General features: G+C 40.8%; 1 protein-coding gene across 5 annotated transcripts in view; it reads right to left on the bottom strand.

Moving 5' to 3' along the window:
- Positions 1–901: 901 nt before the first annotated feature.
- Positions 902–15615, bottom strand: part of carmil2 (capping protein regulator and myosin 1 linker 2) — a 39723-nt gene continuing 25009 nt past the window's right edge. For 4 of the 5 annotated variants that reach the window (XM_029153291.3, XM_029153288.3, XM_029153292.3 and 1 more), the window contains 8 exons: positions 14852–14956; positions 14441–14477; positions 14065–14133; positions 13073–13266; positions 6063–6180; positions 4190–4285; positions 3990–4103; positions 902–3811 (listed from right to left, as the gene is read on the bottom strand). In XM_029153291.3, the coding sequence (XP_029009124.1) occupies positions 3369–3811; positions 3990–4103; positions 4190–4285; positions 6063–6180; positions 13073–13266; positions 14065–14133; positions 14441–14477; positions 14852–14956 (1176 nt within the window). In that variant the 3' untranslated portion in view covers positions 902–3368. The remainder of the gene's footprint in view (positions 3812–3989; positions 4104–4189; positions 4286–6062; positions 6181–13072; positions 13267–14064; positions 14134–14440; positions 14478–14851; positions 14957–15615) is intronic. The other variant, XM_029153290.3, reaches the window with a different exon arrangement.

Here is a 15615-nt window from a genome sequence, read left to right as displayed (position 1 = left end):
TCAGGGTTGGGTGCCTTCCAGTAATCCTTCGCAAGAAACTTATTTTTGTTAACAAACCTTTTATATTAAACCATTTTTGTTACATACCACCTGCTAGTCGGTTCCCTTCAGCTGTCTGCCCCGGCTTATAACCATTTCCTTCTGCTTAAAGTCATGAACCTTGGCAACTTGGGCACGATGAAACGCCATGTTGTCCACAATATCCGCTGGGAGCTTCATCTGTTGTTTAAGAACGTTATTAATGGTGGTTTCCGCGTTTTCCTCCGCCTGTTCTGGAATCCCCGAGAAGACCAGGTTGTCGGTCATGCTGCGGGCCTGCAGATCAATGATGCCTTCTTTTATTTATTTTTTTTCAGTCGCTAGCTGAGCCACATCCTCCGTCAGGGACTGCACCGTTCCCTTCCGGGCCTTGTTCTTGGTGGCGAGAGAAACTACCTGCTGCTGGCTGAATTCTAGGTTCTCTGATGTTTTTATCCGCCGAGCTAGCTTCAGGTGACGCAGGTGAGTCAGACAGACGGGATCTTTTGTTTGGAGCCGTGTCCTTTTTCCCCATTACCAGACGCTCGAAGCACTCGTCAATGTACTTGAAATTTTCTTTGGCGTTATCCAGAATGGTAAGATGGTTGATTGTTTTCTGTAGGATGAAAGCTATTTATATATTTAAATTGGACTTCTGTCCACTTGGCTTCGCTGGCTGCTCCATATGGCTTACAGTACAGTACAGCGATAACTTGTCTGTGTCATGGTTTTGAATACAGGTGTGTGTGTGTGTGTGTGTGTGTGTGTGTGTGTGTGTGTGTGTGTGTGTGTGTGTGTGTGTGTGTGTGTGTGTGTGTGCGTGAGTTATTTACATAGGAATGTTGTTGAATGAGAAAACAATCATTACAAAAACACACAGACACACTCGCAATGTTTTAATAATCATTAATAACTTTAAATACGCATTTAAACTGCCTTAATAACCTTGTTATTGTTTGCTTTTTGTGGTTTCGTACATTTTCGTGCAGGGCAAAGGGAAACATGACAAGAAAAAGAACTCTATCCCAGAAGTGGCTAGGGTTGCTGAAACGTGTGGCCTCTTTATATTACACAAACCATTGCTGAGTGGACCCTGAGTTTACAACCGAACACACCTGTTTCGTACGTCTCAGTTTATCTGGTTACACTGTACAATCATGTAAAAATGTGGCTCAGCCTTCTGGTGCTGTGACCTACATGTGATTAGGACAACATGAGGTTGTCCTGATGTGACTTCACCTGTGCTATTGCTGACAATCTGTCATGTGGCACATGTTTTGAACGTGTTCAAACACGTAGAAGTTGCTCCATTGTGGCAAGAAGGTCAGTTTGACACAACTTTAAAGATATGACAAGTGTGAGCTAAAGACCACAGGATGTAATTTCATTTTATTACTTAAATCCGCGTACTTCCTCAAGACATTGGTGAGCAACATAGCTTATAAAGAAAATTAATAAACCAGTCTAATTTTGCGATATCAATTTTGTAATAAATGTGAATGTAAAAACAATGTGGACTACAGATATAACTATAGGTTTCATTTAGTTCTTATACAATTTCAAACTAGCTTCTAAGTGAGGTAGTCATTGATGGGGATTTAAGAAATGGTTGATTCCATGTGTACCATGACATCTTGGGTGTGCATCTACAGTGTAGGCTCTACTGCAGACATTTAGGTAAACAAGATTAGTTCTCTGCACCAAATTTTAGATTTTACAAGAATGTTTTGCTGTCATGGTCAGAGAACGAATAAACACAGGGGCTGCCATGAAATGAGCCTCAAGCTACTTCCTCTGGTCTCTGCATTTTAAAGTCAATTAAAGATTTCATATTCACTGTTGAGTTCCATCACTGGTGCAATTAGAAAAAAATACTTTGCAGTAATTGTCAACACTCCTGCAAAGACTTTTACTTCCTAAGCTGACAAACACCATCCTATCATACACCACCGACATGTGAGTGTTACTATATGTGCTACTCAAAGTGATGAGTGACCTGTATGAAGGAAGCATCATAGAGTAATTCAAATTGTCTCACTCCTCTCACTACAGGTTCCACAAGAGTCCATTTTATAGATACATTCTGCCAGAGGTTTACAGACGACTGCTTTTACACTCATTGAGTGAGGATTAACCTTTGAACTGTTTGGAGAATTCTTTGATTTGTAGATTTTGTAGTTGTGTATTAATTGTAATTTGAGAATACCAGAAAAGATGTAGCATGCAGAGTGAAAAGCTTAAAAAGGGAAATTATTTTAAATGCAATGCATTTGTTTGACAACAGCCAGTTTCAGGCTGAGCAGAAACAGAATGACCACACAAATATGGACAAATAACATCACAATGGTATTAGTAACAAAAAAAGATAAGACACCGAAGCCCATCATATGTTGATCTAGACTGATGGAATCCAACACAAAGTCTACTGGTAGGAGGTTGACGACCTTGGGTTCTTGAGACAGATGTCAGACTCCACAGTTCACCATAGACCTTAATAATACAAATAAACCAGATCACTGTTTCATTTCAAGTTGCAACTTGAAGAAAATATTGTGAAGCATGTAAAATGATTTATGGCCAAGCTGCCGATTTTACTTCAGGACACTCCCTATGAAATCACAATGCGTGTCTGAAAACAAACATGCCAACTACTACATACTAAAATGAAGGAAGGTAAATAAAATAGGTAAATATTCTCTTGCACATAAACACTATTAAACATCTGCTTTTTTTCAACGTACATAAACGTACATGTGTCCCATACTTTTTTGTGAATAACTGTTAGTGGAGAAACAGTCTGACCAAGACACAAACTCTATATCAGCAACAAACCTTAAAGAATAAAGTTCAATTATTATTATTATTATTATTATTATTATTATTATTATTATTATTATTATTATTATTATTATTATTATTATTATTATTATTATTATTATTATTATTATTATTATTATACTATCAGCAACAGGTGAACCTATGTGAAGACAACATCACCTGGATGTGTTTTCATGTGAGATGTTTTAGAACCATTTGACTTGAAGTTAAAATTGATGCTTTGCTTGTAGAATGTATATGTGGCTTTAGAACTGAAGTAAATGACTGTAGGTGTATTTGCAGGAGGGGATCAAACCTCACTTCCAACCAGCTAATAAAGTAAAAAAATAGAATAGAATTTAATTTATTACAATATAATTTCAGAAAGCAGTTTGTGCCTGTCTGTATTTATTGAGCCCAGATACTCGAAATACCAAGTATCATCAACATGCCTCAACATTTATGTGATGACTGAATTCCTCCTTTTTATGAAGGCTCTCAGGCTTTATAGACCCACGTTCCCTTTTTGTGCATCAGTGACGTCCCTCCTCTCTCCTCTCTGTGTCCTCGTCTGCCGTGTGCTGGTTAGACGCCATGTCGTCTCTCTCTCGTGTGCTGTTTCTGACCTCAGCTGTGGCTGTGGCTGTGCTCGGACTCTTCTTTCTGTGAAACTCTTCTGATGCAGCCGACGCAGAGCCTGAGGTTTGTTCGTGTCCTGGGGCTGAGCTGGGCCTCTTTTTCTGGCATGGTGGGAGCAAAGGAGGCTTCTGCAGGGTGTAAGGCGCTGCTTTAGGTCTTTTGGGGGTGGATGGAGCTTTGGGGATGGCAGTTAGACTGAAGTACTGGGACACTGATGCTTGCACTGTGGATCCTGTAGCTTTTTCCTCTTCGGGAACGAGCCCACAGCCACATCCATTCTCGCCTTTTTCTGCCTTTAGCGCCTCCTTCTGTTTTTTAGCTGTTTGTTTCTCTGTGTCTGTGCAGCATAAAGACAAATGAAGGACTGAGTTTAGAATATGACACATGAAAGAGAATAAATGTGGCTGACCTACAAACAACAAGGTCAGTGTCCTTAGAAGACTCTCAATCCCTCAGCCTGTAAAGGTTTGCTAATACTGTAGATCAATAGAATACGTGAAAAGATCTCATCTTACCGTCCTGAGATGTTAGTGTGTCTCTCCCAGTATATGAATCTTTATTGCAGGCATGAAGGTTCCTCTTGTTGGTCTGGAAACGGTTCGGCGACCTCTGTAACACAGCCTTTAGCTCTGTGATGATGATGACAGATGAAGAGAGTCACTGGCATAATTGAGTAAAGTATTTTACTCTCTCTTTTCTTTGCCTGCATATTCACCATGTGTAATGGCCAACGCATCCTCGTGCACGGACACAGCTCTGTGTTGTGGAAGGGGCTTCGTGTGTTGGCATGGCTTGCGATGGTTGTCTGCAACTAGGCAAATCCACATGTACACACATAAACAGAAGCATTACAGACAACGTATGATGCATTATGAATCATTTCTTCCTCAAATAAAAGACTGTGACCCAGAAATACAGGGTACATGTAAATGTGCAAGCCTAACAGAAATGAATCATACCCAGTAAGAAAACGGTAAAGACAAAAGGTTCTAGGTTTCATTCTCAGGAATTCATCTCTGTCAACAGTACACAGTTAGTAAAAGTTCTGGTGTAAAATGATTTATTTAAGTTCCTTCTGAGTTACAAAGCAGCTCACTTTTAAGAATGATCCCTACATCCTAGAGCGGAAATGTAGGTTGACTTCACCACAACAAAACCAGTACAATGACCATTTGGCATATAAACTGTGGTAAGAGCAATACCATCAAGTCTAATCCAGATCAGATACAGCACAGCCCAGCATCATAGCAGTGGCTGCCACAGTGGTCATATATGCATTTGGTGCAAATTTGAAATGAAACTTCATATTAGATTGTGAAGGATTACGACCAGTAGACGATCTGCCAAAGCGGAGAGGTTGTAGAATTATAGGGCACATTCTACTGTATGTGTTGCATTTCTAGGTCAAAGCACAGACACACAAAGTCATCTACTGCACTGAACTAAACCAATATAATAGCATTTGGGCGTTTTGTGAATGACTGTTAATATAATTGAAACCTGTGTTTCCGATGCGCTGAATGAAGGTAGTTAAAAACATGAATGATCATTGATCATTTGGGGTATGTTTGAAATCCACGTCTCGTGATTTTGTGAATCGCCTCGTGATTGATGACCAGGTTTCTGATCACCACATGACATAACATTGTGCTTCACATCTAGTAAAGGTTTAAGCATACTGTAGCTGCATTTTTCTTGGATCAACTCCCCTGTTTCTCTCTAATCTGAGTTGTCACCTGACTATATCACATCTATAAATAATATCAAAAGTCTCTAAGAGGAAACATTATGACCTAATAATTATGTTTGACCTAAAACTGCAAAATCAACAAGCAGCTGGGAGATCAGTGCACACACCACGAAGGTGTGATGCAAAAAGCTCATGATCCTCAAGTCGCTTCTGCCTTTTAACCCCTCTGGCCCACTGCGGTGGAAAGTCTGTGTAACCCAATCAGACTGATGCACCATCTCCTCCCTGTCACTGTGTGTGTGGAGATGTATCCATTCTCACACCTGCATCACTGGCGTCTGACTATCAGAGAGGAAGGAGCACTAAGTCCAACAGACAGAGAGACACAACTCCCCGGCCTTGTGTTTGGGAGCTAGAGTCCAGAGTCCATCAGGCAGAGACAAGCACTGAACAATCTAGGTAAAATGTCAAATACATAAAACAGGTGTAGGGCAAAACATATTAACATAAAGATATTAATTGCAGAACATAAGTCATAAATCATAAACCATATACTGCATTGAATAAGGAAGAAACTGTTTTTCCATTACAAACATTAACATGATCAGTGTCTTCCCATACGTGAGTATGATTTATTATTAATAATGACATATAATTAAAGGTAAATAAAGGCAAATTTGTGATCTTAGAAGTGTGTATCAAACTAATATCCCCAAGAAGTAGCCCTCAAGTTTAGAAAGGTTGGTGACCCCTGCTTTGGACTGTCATGTCTCTCGTGTGTGGAGCTGTACTTTACTGCGACACATTGCAAAGCTGAAATCTAACAACAAAACATTTCCGTTGCTCACGTCTAATAAAACAAGTCATTTGCTTCCTTCATTAACTCTGTCACACATACCATCGGTCGCCAGTTGTGCTTTCTCACAACAGTCCTGTGGGCAGGATCGCCTCCATGTTGATGGGACTCTTCCATTACCTGGAGCGCAATCTGTGCCTGTAGGCTCCTGGCTTCTGTCCTAGAGATGGAGATGGAGGTCAGACTGATAATCAGAAACATCCAGAGTTTACAGTAGATCAGAAAATGACAGTATGTTGTTCTTTGTCATTTTTTTGTTTGTCTCTTAAAGAGGTAATAATAATGATTTCTCAGGCAAGTGATGATCCTTTTGAACTTTGAGCATTATAATATGTGATGTAGATATAGTTTACACTTGATAAGTGTGTACAAAAAGGTGTTGATGATAGCAGCTAAACTAGTTCACTGTAGCTATGGGTCAAGACTTAAATAATATTTTATACTTGTCCATCTTCATAGAGAAACAAAAAGACAAAATAACACACTGTGCTGTCTGTTTTATGACCACACCAGGTTTACTTGAAGAGAAGGTCTTCTTTTATTAGTCACTTTACGTTGTGCAACCACTAACCAGGTAACATCCATCTGCGCATGTTCCGACTACGGCAGCCAATAAGGGAACAGCACCTAGTGCTAATATCATTAAATCTCCCCTTTTCTTTGAAAGGCTTCAGCCTTTTAGAAACCCTAACTCTAATGTATTAACCTTGAATAACAAAATTACCAACTTAAGTCATCAATCTAATCAATTTCCATGAACACAAACGGTGTCATAACTGTACAACAGAAGTTGTTCCATTAAATTTGTTCAATGAGTCTCTCTGGTGGTTTTGCATGACTTGATGATCTTCTAAGCATCAGTTGATTGCACTGAGCTGGTATGTCTGGTAAATTCACCAATGCATGCAGTGATTGTTCAATAGCATCAGCCTACAGTTGGTTCCAAATGATCACGACGATTCCTTCACAGAACAGATCCTTCTTCTGTTCAGATGTCATAAGATCTTGGTTTGACTTCATTCAGAACAGTTGCTTTCTGTTTCCAAGTGTCTGTTTTGTCCTTGATCCTCCAGTGTGAAGCTCAGGTAACTTCTGAGTTCCTCTGTCATGACAGAACTTCCGTTTAGCTCTTTGCTGTTCCTTAAAGCACTTTGTCACTTTCCCATCATGTGTTTTCAACAGGTCTTCTTGAATAGGTACATCCTTGGCCAGTACATCACCTCACGCGCTCTCGTCTTGCATTTTTCTATACCTAGCTGCCCTCTGTGAATCTTCTCGAGCATCTCTCGTCTCAGGCCCTTTGGAATAACTATTTTGCTCTCCTTGTAGATTATGTTATCAACAACCGAAAGTTCTGCCCTGCAGTTCCAGTATTCAGCAATGTCAGATGAACAGTCCTGATTCATATTTGGCCACCCCGATATGATGATGTCTCTCAGTCTGTTTAGTGTGTCATCTTTGTTGGTCTCTGTTCTAATGAGATCCATCTTTGCAACAGCAAAAGGGATTGAACTTGTTATCATATCAACATACACATTCACGTCATCACTGATCTTACTGTGTACCAGTTCTTTGGGGTCAACAGCTCTGGACAAGGCATCGGCGGTGTACATCAGTTTGCCTGGCGTGTACATGATGTCCAGTGTGTAGCGTTGAAGTCTAATCAACATCCCTGAACTCTCAACGGACAGTCATTTAGTGGTTCGGAACAGTGTAATCAGTGGCTTGTGGTCAGTTTCTACTTTGATTGTGTGTCCTGCTACAAACTGGTGAAATCTCTCACATGGATATGTGATGCTCAGCGGCTCTTTCTCAATCTGAGCATATCGTTCATCTGCATCACTCATTGAAGGAGATGCATATGCAATGGGTTGCCAGTCCTTAAGCTTTTGTAAAAGTACTACTCCAGGCCCTTTTGTAATGCATCTGATGAAATTTTTGATTGGTTTTTCTGGGTCATAAAACTTTAAAACTGGTTCTTTTGTGAGTGCCAATTTCATAACACTCCATGACTTCTCATGTTCATGGTTCTATTTCCATTTTGTCTTTTTCTCTGTCCTAAAGGTGCCATCCTCTCTGAGAGATTTGGTATGAACTTTACCATGTAGTTTATCATTCCATTAAACCTCTGTATGTCCTTTTTGCTCTGTGGTCTTGGCATGTTTTTAATGGCAGACACTTTTCTAGGATCAGGTCTGATGCCTTCAGTGCTTAGGATGTCTCCTTCAAACTCCAGCTCTCTCACACCAAGTTGACATTTTTCCTTGGTCAGCTTCAAGTTAGCTTTTCTAGTTGCTACCAGTACATTTTTCAGTCTCTTGTCATGCTCATCTTTTGTACTACCCCATATGATAATGTCATCCATTGATGTGTCCACGCCATTAAGGTGTTCATAGATCATGTGCACTGTGTTGTGATACACTTCATTTGGCTATGCCAAATGGTAAAAGGAGGAATCTGTACCTGTCGTAAGGTGTATTAAATGTACACAACTTGGAACTTGCTTCATCTAGCTTTAGTTGCCAGAATCCTGATGATGCATCAAGTTTGCTGAAGTACTGTGCGTTGGCAAACTACAACATTATTTCTTCTCTAATAGGCAGCTCAAAGTGCTCTCTTTTCATGTCTCTATTTAAATCACATGGATCCATGCAAACTCTGGGCTTGCCATTCTTGTTGGCCACAATGACCAAGGAACTAACCCAATCTTTCGGCTCATCAATCTTCTTGATCACCTCTAGTTTTTCCATTCTATTCAGCTCTGCTTTCAGTGGCTTTTGGAGAGTAAATGGAACTTTTCTGCAAGGATGAATAACAGGTGGTATATTTTGTCAACTCTGATAGTGTGTTCTCCCAGAATACAGCCTAATCCTTGAAAGAGGTCTATATATTCTGTCATGAGCTCATCATAGTCATTCTCTTCTTTAGTGCCTATGTACACTCTTCTTACAAGATTAAGACTTACACAGGCAGCTACACCTAGTATAGCCTGAACATCTTTATTCACGACGTTGAATGCTACTGCATGCTTTTTGTTCTTGTGTGTAATAGTTACCATGTCTTTACCTACGGGCAGTTGTGTACCCGAGTATCCACTGACTTTCAACTTTGTTGCATGTAGTTTTGGTCTGGGCCTGAACACTGTTTCTAATATCACAGTAGCTTGGGCTCCTGTATCCAATTTAAATTCCAGTTGACTGTCATTCACTTTTAGTGTCATCAGCCAGTCATCTTTAACTGAAACACAAACTGTTTCAGTTTGTGTTATCATATCCACATACAGTTGCTCTTCTTGATTTTCATTCAGCATGTGCACTTTACTGGAGGAGTGTATTTGAGTTTTACAGCACCTGGCAAAATAGTTATTTCTGTTGCAGTTCTTGCACTTTTTGCCATATGCTGGGCAGCTCCTGGGAGGTTCTTGTGTACTGCATTGTCCACATGTTCTATTGTGTCCCTCTCCTTTGGCTTGCCTTCTTCTGTTTCATGTTTTAACATTGCCACTCCTCATTTTAATTGTTTTGTTTACTTCCCTTTCCACCATATCCACATTACTTATCTCATTGCTCAACTCTTTTGCTTGTGTTTTTACTGCCTCTGCTGCTCTTCACACCAGATCCAGATTTTGTTCTCTCAACAGTCTTTCTCTTAAACTGTTGTCTGGAATGCCACAAACGAGTCTGTCTTTATTAGTGAGTCTGTTGGAGTCCTGGAATCTGCAGCCAGATATAGGTCAAAACGTTTGAATTTTCTCCAATTTTCAGCTACGTTATCAGTCAGTTGATGTTACCAGCACGAGGCAAACTCAACTCGAACAAGGCAAGGTCCAACCCAAAAGCCACTGGGAGGCAACTGGCAATCCATGTGCCCCCGAACACGGGCCCAGCTCTATGGAAGGGCGTCGCCGGTAGAGGCAGAGCCAGCGTAACAGCGGGTGGTTATGGAGGCACGGCGAACAGTCTGGTGGCATTGACCCCATGAGCCCTAAGGCCACTCATGGACCACTGCGACGAATGGGAACCAGCGGCGTCCTCCTTGGACCGCCCCAACGAACGGGAACCAGCGGTGTCCTCTGTGGACCACCGCGACAAATAAAGACCGGAGACAAAACCAGACGTGGGGCCGGAACCGGGGCCAGAAATGAAACCAGACGTGGAGCTGGAACCAGAGCCAAAGATGAAACCAGACGAGGAGCCGGAACCAGAGCCACAGACGAACCCCGGCGTGGAGCTGTACCAGGCAGATGAGACGTGCTGGGAGGCTGGAGAGCCGCAGAGACCAACGACAAACCAGATGAGTGAAGAGCTGCAGGGCCAGACAGAGGAGGAGCTGCGCCAAGCAAGTCCTCCGCTGCAGACAAAGTCTCAGGTGCAGGCGTGTCAGCAAACAGAGTCTAATTCCACAAACAAACCTCCCATACCTGGTAACCCATAACCAGGTAACATCCATCTGTTTATTTCCAGAGCTTTAACCCTGCGTCTTATACAACAGTGCGTCTAATTTGTAGATTTTTACGGGCTCACAAGCTTCATGTTGCCAAACACTGCTGAGATGTTTACACCATGCAGATCCAACTGAAAGCTGTTAAGGTTAGCGTGTTGTATGCGACCTTAGTCATTGCTATGCGTTAGCATTGAGACTCTTCAATGTGCTCTAGCTACTAATTCTGACACTAAAGAGGACGACCCTACTGGTTCTAATGTGCAGAAGGCAGCGGTAGATACTGTAGTGGTTAATTACTTTTGTGGTGCGGGGTGCTATGTTTTTTATTTTTTTTTAAACAACTGTATTACAGGCTCTGTACAATACACAGACTTCGCAGTATTTATGTTATTAAAAGTTACAAAAGAATCTTTGTGTAGCGTCTTTCTGTGTATGGTACTGTAAATATCATGTTAGAACGTGGTTATACAGGTGCACAATAGCTGAAAAAAAACTTTTTTTTTAATAAAACCTAGTGGGTTTTACTTAGACTCGGTGCCCCAGAGAAAAGCCCCAAAAATAAGGTAATTTCTGTAAATAAATAATAAATAAATAAATTATATATCACTGCTGTTGGGCGGCACGGTGGTGCGGTGGGTAGCACTGTCGCCTCACAGCAAGAAGGTTCTGGGTTCGATTCCCAGAGGCGACCCTGGCGCCTTTCTGTGTGGAGTTTGCACGTTCTCCCCGTGCTTGCGTGGGTTCTCTCCGGGTTCTCCGGCTTCCTCCCACAGTCCAAAGACGTGCATTAGGTTGATTGGCCTCTCTCCATTGCCCGTAGGTGTGAGTGTGTGAGTGAATGCTTGTCTGTCTATGTGTTGCCCTGCGATGGACTGGCGACCTGTCCAGGGTGTACCCTGCCTCTCGCCCGTAGCCAGCTGGGATAGGCTCCAGCACCCCGTGACCCCGCACTAGGGAGTAAGCGGTTAAGAAAATGGATGGATGGATGGATCACTGCTGTTTTGATATAGTTTGTGAAAGCAGATACAGGTAAAGTCTGATCACATCCTTCCCCCACTTTTACATGGATGCATTCATATGTTCCCCCGGGCAAAAAAATGTATACTAAAATTTATTTGATCAAGTTTTTATAACTATAGTATATTTCTAAAGTATACTTTGCAGAGTAAGTGTACTTATGTGAATCTACTGTTATGGGAAAAAATTGTCTCTTCCGTATTTATATGTGTCTTCCTTACTTCTATGCAGTTATTATATGATTTATGACTTGATTATGACTTGACTATGATGTTCTGCAATTAATATCTTATGTTTTGTCTTACTGTATGCATTTGACATTTCACCTAGATTGTTCAATGGTTGTCTCTGCCTGATAGACTCTCAACTCTAGCTCCCAAACCCAAGGTCGGGGAGTTGTGTCTCTGTCTGTTGAGACTTGGTGCTCCTTTCTCACAGATAGTTGGACGTCAGCAATGCAGGTGTGAGAAAGTAAAAATCTTCACACACACTGCGACAGGGAGGAGATGGTGCATGTAATTTGATTGGGTTGGAAAGACATTCCACCCTAGTCGGACAGAGAAGCTAAAAGGCAGAAGCAACTTGAGGATCGTGGGCTCTTTGCATCACACCTTCGTGGTGTGTGCACTGATCTCCCCAGCTGGTTTTTGGTTTGTGGATGTGCACGATCAACATCCATGCTTTTTATTTGCTTTCCCCATTATTTTTATTTTCTTTATTATTTCAATAAATCGCACAAAAGGACAACTCTCTCATCTGCTTCTTTATGGAAAATTTCCACCACATCTACTTTTAGTATTCTTGTAAGTTAACTCATTTAATACTTCTTGGGACTAAATTGGCCCAATTTTCACTTCCCAAAAGTTCACTTGAAGTATATTTTAAATGCATAAAAAGTAGAAGCACATAATTCGTCACGTGTTATGCACTATTAACTGCATTAAAATGCACTTTAAATAAACTTGCATATGCTAATAATGTACTTTCAGGCTACTAACAGTACTGAACAATTAAACTACTAGTGTACTTCATACAGACTATTAGTACAGTGTCTGTCCTAACTTTTGGTCTTACAAAGCATTTTTAGATGATGGAGCTGTATATCACAGTGATAAATATGACAGACTAAATAAAACATACAACAGTGCTGTTTACTTAAAAGATGGTTAATTGGTTTTAATCAAGAGTTTTCTTGGCTTTAAACTGAAATGTGCACATCAAATATCTGCACACCGTGCATGTAGCACACACCTATTATATTCAGTTAACTCATAACTCATTCACCTAACATATTTAGACTTTTGTGTATACTTGTCAGTTTAACTATACTTAAGCAAAATTACAAATCTAGACGAAAAACACTTTATTATACTTGTAAGTAGAAACCAAGTATACTTGATCACTTAAATATACTTTGGTTTGGTATATCTGTGTGCATACAGGTGAACTTAAAGGATACCTTTACCTTCTTAGATTAAAGTATACAAACAGTATACTTGTATGAACTACTTTTTGCCAAGGGTTAATGTTTACTGAGAAACTGCTGAACCCCAACCAACCACAACCACAGGAACAAGCCCTTCTTACAGTACCTGTGTTGTCACATCTGGGGGGTGTGCTCTCAGACAGTCTTTCTCCACTTTACTGGAAGAGGGAGCAGAGGTTGGACGTGCAGGTACTGGTGGAGGGGGAACTGGGAGCTTGGGTGAGAGGAGGACAAGAGAATGCTCAGGGAGAGCAGATTTTGGATTAAATTCCATTCCCCTCATAGAATTCCTGGGATCTGCTGGAAGGAAACGGTGAGAGGATCAGTTAAAGACTAGAAGAATCTGTCTGAATACAGTACATGCATATAAGCTGAGCTTCTGTTTATAAATGTAAAGGGGTGATATTAAACTTTATCTACGTAGAAGTTTATTATATTTTCAGTCAATAATAACTCCTACTCAACGTGCCATTATACTGCATGAGTTCAGTTTGAGCCTTGTATTTTCTGTGTGTATTGTAACTAGGTTCACTGCAGAATGGGGGGTGATCACATATGTGAAATACATCGAGACTTGTGTCTGAATTTGCAACAGCCTTCACCTGTCAAAGGAGCTGTTTATGTGTAAGTGCACAAACATAGACCCAGTATTTCTAAAAGGTCTGCAATACTGAAAAGTCCTGGAGTGTGTGTGTGTGTGTGTGTGTGTGTGTGTGTGTGTGTGTGTGTGTGTGTGTGTGTGTGTGTGTGTGTGTGTGTGTGTGTGTGTGTGTGTGTGTGTGTGCGTGCGTGCATTTGTACTTGCATCGAATTTAGAAAAAACGTACTTTCCAATCAAAGTGAGGACATTTTAACAAAGTGAGGACATTTTGGCTGGTCCTTGAAGGCCTGTTTGAGGGTTGAGGGAAGATGTGATTTTAGAATTGAGTGCAATTGTAATAGTAATTAAAGGCTTGCTGTATGTGGAATTTGTTGTTTCTTGTTTATATTTATATATAAATATATAAATTGAGTGTGGGTTTAAGGTAAGAAAGAACAGTCAACTTGTGCTCAGTGATTATTATTTTTATTTAGAATTAGGGCAAACAAAACTGATACCTGCTGATGTGGACATGGTTCTGGGCTTCATGTATGTGGGAGGTGGTTCAGGTTTGTCCAGGATCGTACCTGAGGGACAGTGGTGTTAAGTGGTGCTAAGGGAAGAGTAAGAGTCTAACAAAGAAAAGATCACTTTGATAAAGTGACAAACAGTTTACACTGACCAAAACAACGCCTGCCTAATGGACCAGTATCGAAAGGAATTCTGGTTTACAGGATTAGCTTGGTGTCATAGATTCACATGACATTGGTTTGTTTCAGTGAGAGAAACACTGAAGATTAAATCTGACTGAATTCAAATATTTCTAATCTTACTTTTGTGCCTATTTACCATTGCAACATTGTTTATATGATGTAAACACAACCAAACAAATACCTTCAGAGTTGGCTTTCCTCAGCTCCTCGTCTTTCTTCTGCAACACAGTATAATAAAGTAACGAGAAGCAATTTCAAAGCACTAGTGCAGATTGAAGAGTTGGATTTTGCACATTCAGAAGGCAATTAAAGTTAAAAAGGTTAAAGATTGTTTATACACAGTATGATGAAGGCACGGAGGGACCTAAGGCCATCAAATGCCGAACCAGTAGGGTTCGGCATTATTAGGTTGATAATGCAAGCAGTAAACGCTAGGTCGTATTTACTTTAATACATTTGAAGTTTGTTGCAATAGCTTTGCTCATTTGATAAACAATGTCTGTGTTCAGACAAAGAGAGCAAGTTCTACAACTACTCTTATCCACACACTACCCAAGCTGATGCTTAGTTGTAGCAGCCACAGCCGCCCTACCTGGTGGCTCCTGGTGTCGGCGGGTGGAGTTTTGGATAAGCTCATTTTCTGTAGCATCACCTGAAGCCTTTGTTCAAAACATGGTGAGCTCTCAGGCACGTGTTTCTAAAAAAAACCATTGCAGAACAGTAAATATAAATATAGTAAATATCAGTGCGGAAATAATAACTTATAACTCAGTAACAAGTAGTTTGGATTCCAGTGTAACAATCCACAACTAGACCTAGGAAACTTAACACAACGTGTAAGCTTCACTCCCTTCCACAGAGAAAAAGCTGTGATTCACCAGAAGATAAGAATACACAGTATTCTTGTCTATTCTACAGAACTCTGTTTCCTCTCACAACGGAGCTGTGAGTTTAACAATGACAGCACTCATATGGCTAAGTGCACATCAAAAGACCATGGATACTTTAAGGTGACACAACCTAAATCTCATCAGGGTCCTATCACTAACCAGACCAAGACTTGTCTCATAATTTCTCTACCAAGACTCATTTCATTGACTCTCCCACTAGCCCAGGAGATCGAGCGGCTTCAGACGTTATCACGCCATTCAATGGTCATTATCAGTGGTTATCAGGCCATACGTATGGGCCGGTAGGTACCTACCTACTGGCAGCGGTAAATAGGTGCAGTAGGTCGCCGTCATCGATCCGTAAGGTAGATCACAGCCCAGATAATTTAAGCATAGTCAGTAAGGGGCGCTGTTGAGTGGTTGTTGTTCAGTCCAGAGGATTGAAGTTTTTGATTTTGATTTATTA

Source organism: Betta splendens, chromosome 6 (assembly GCF_900634795.4).
Source record: "Betta splendens chromosome 6, fBetSpl5.4, whole genome shotgun sequence".
NCBI classification, from domain to species: domain Eukaryota; kingdom Metazoa; phylum Chordata; class Actinopteri; order Anabantiformes; family Osphronemidae; genus Betta; species Betta splendens.
Note: the sequence above shows the minus strand (reverse complement) of the source record. Positions and strands in the feature narration are given on the sequence as shown.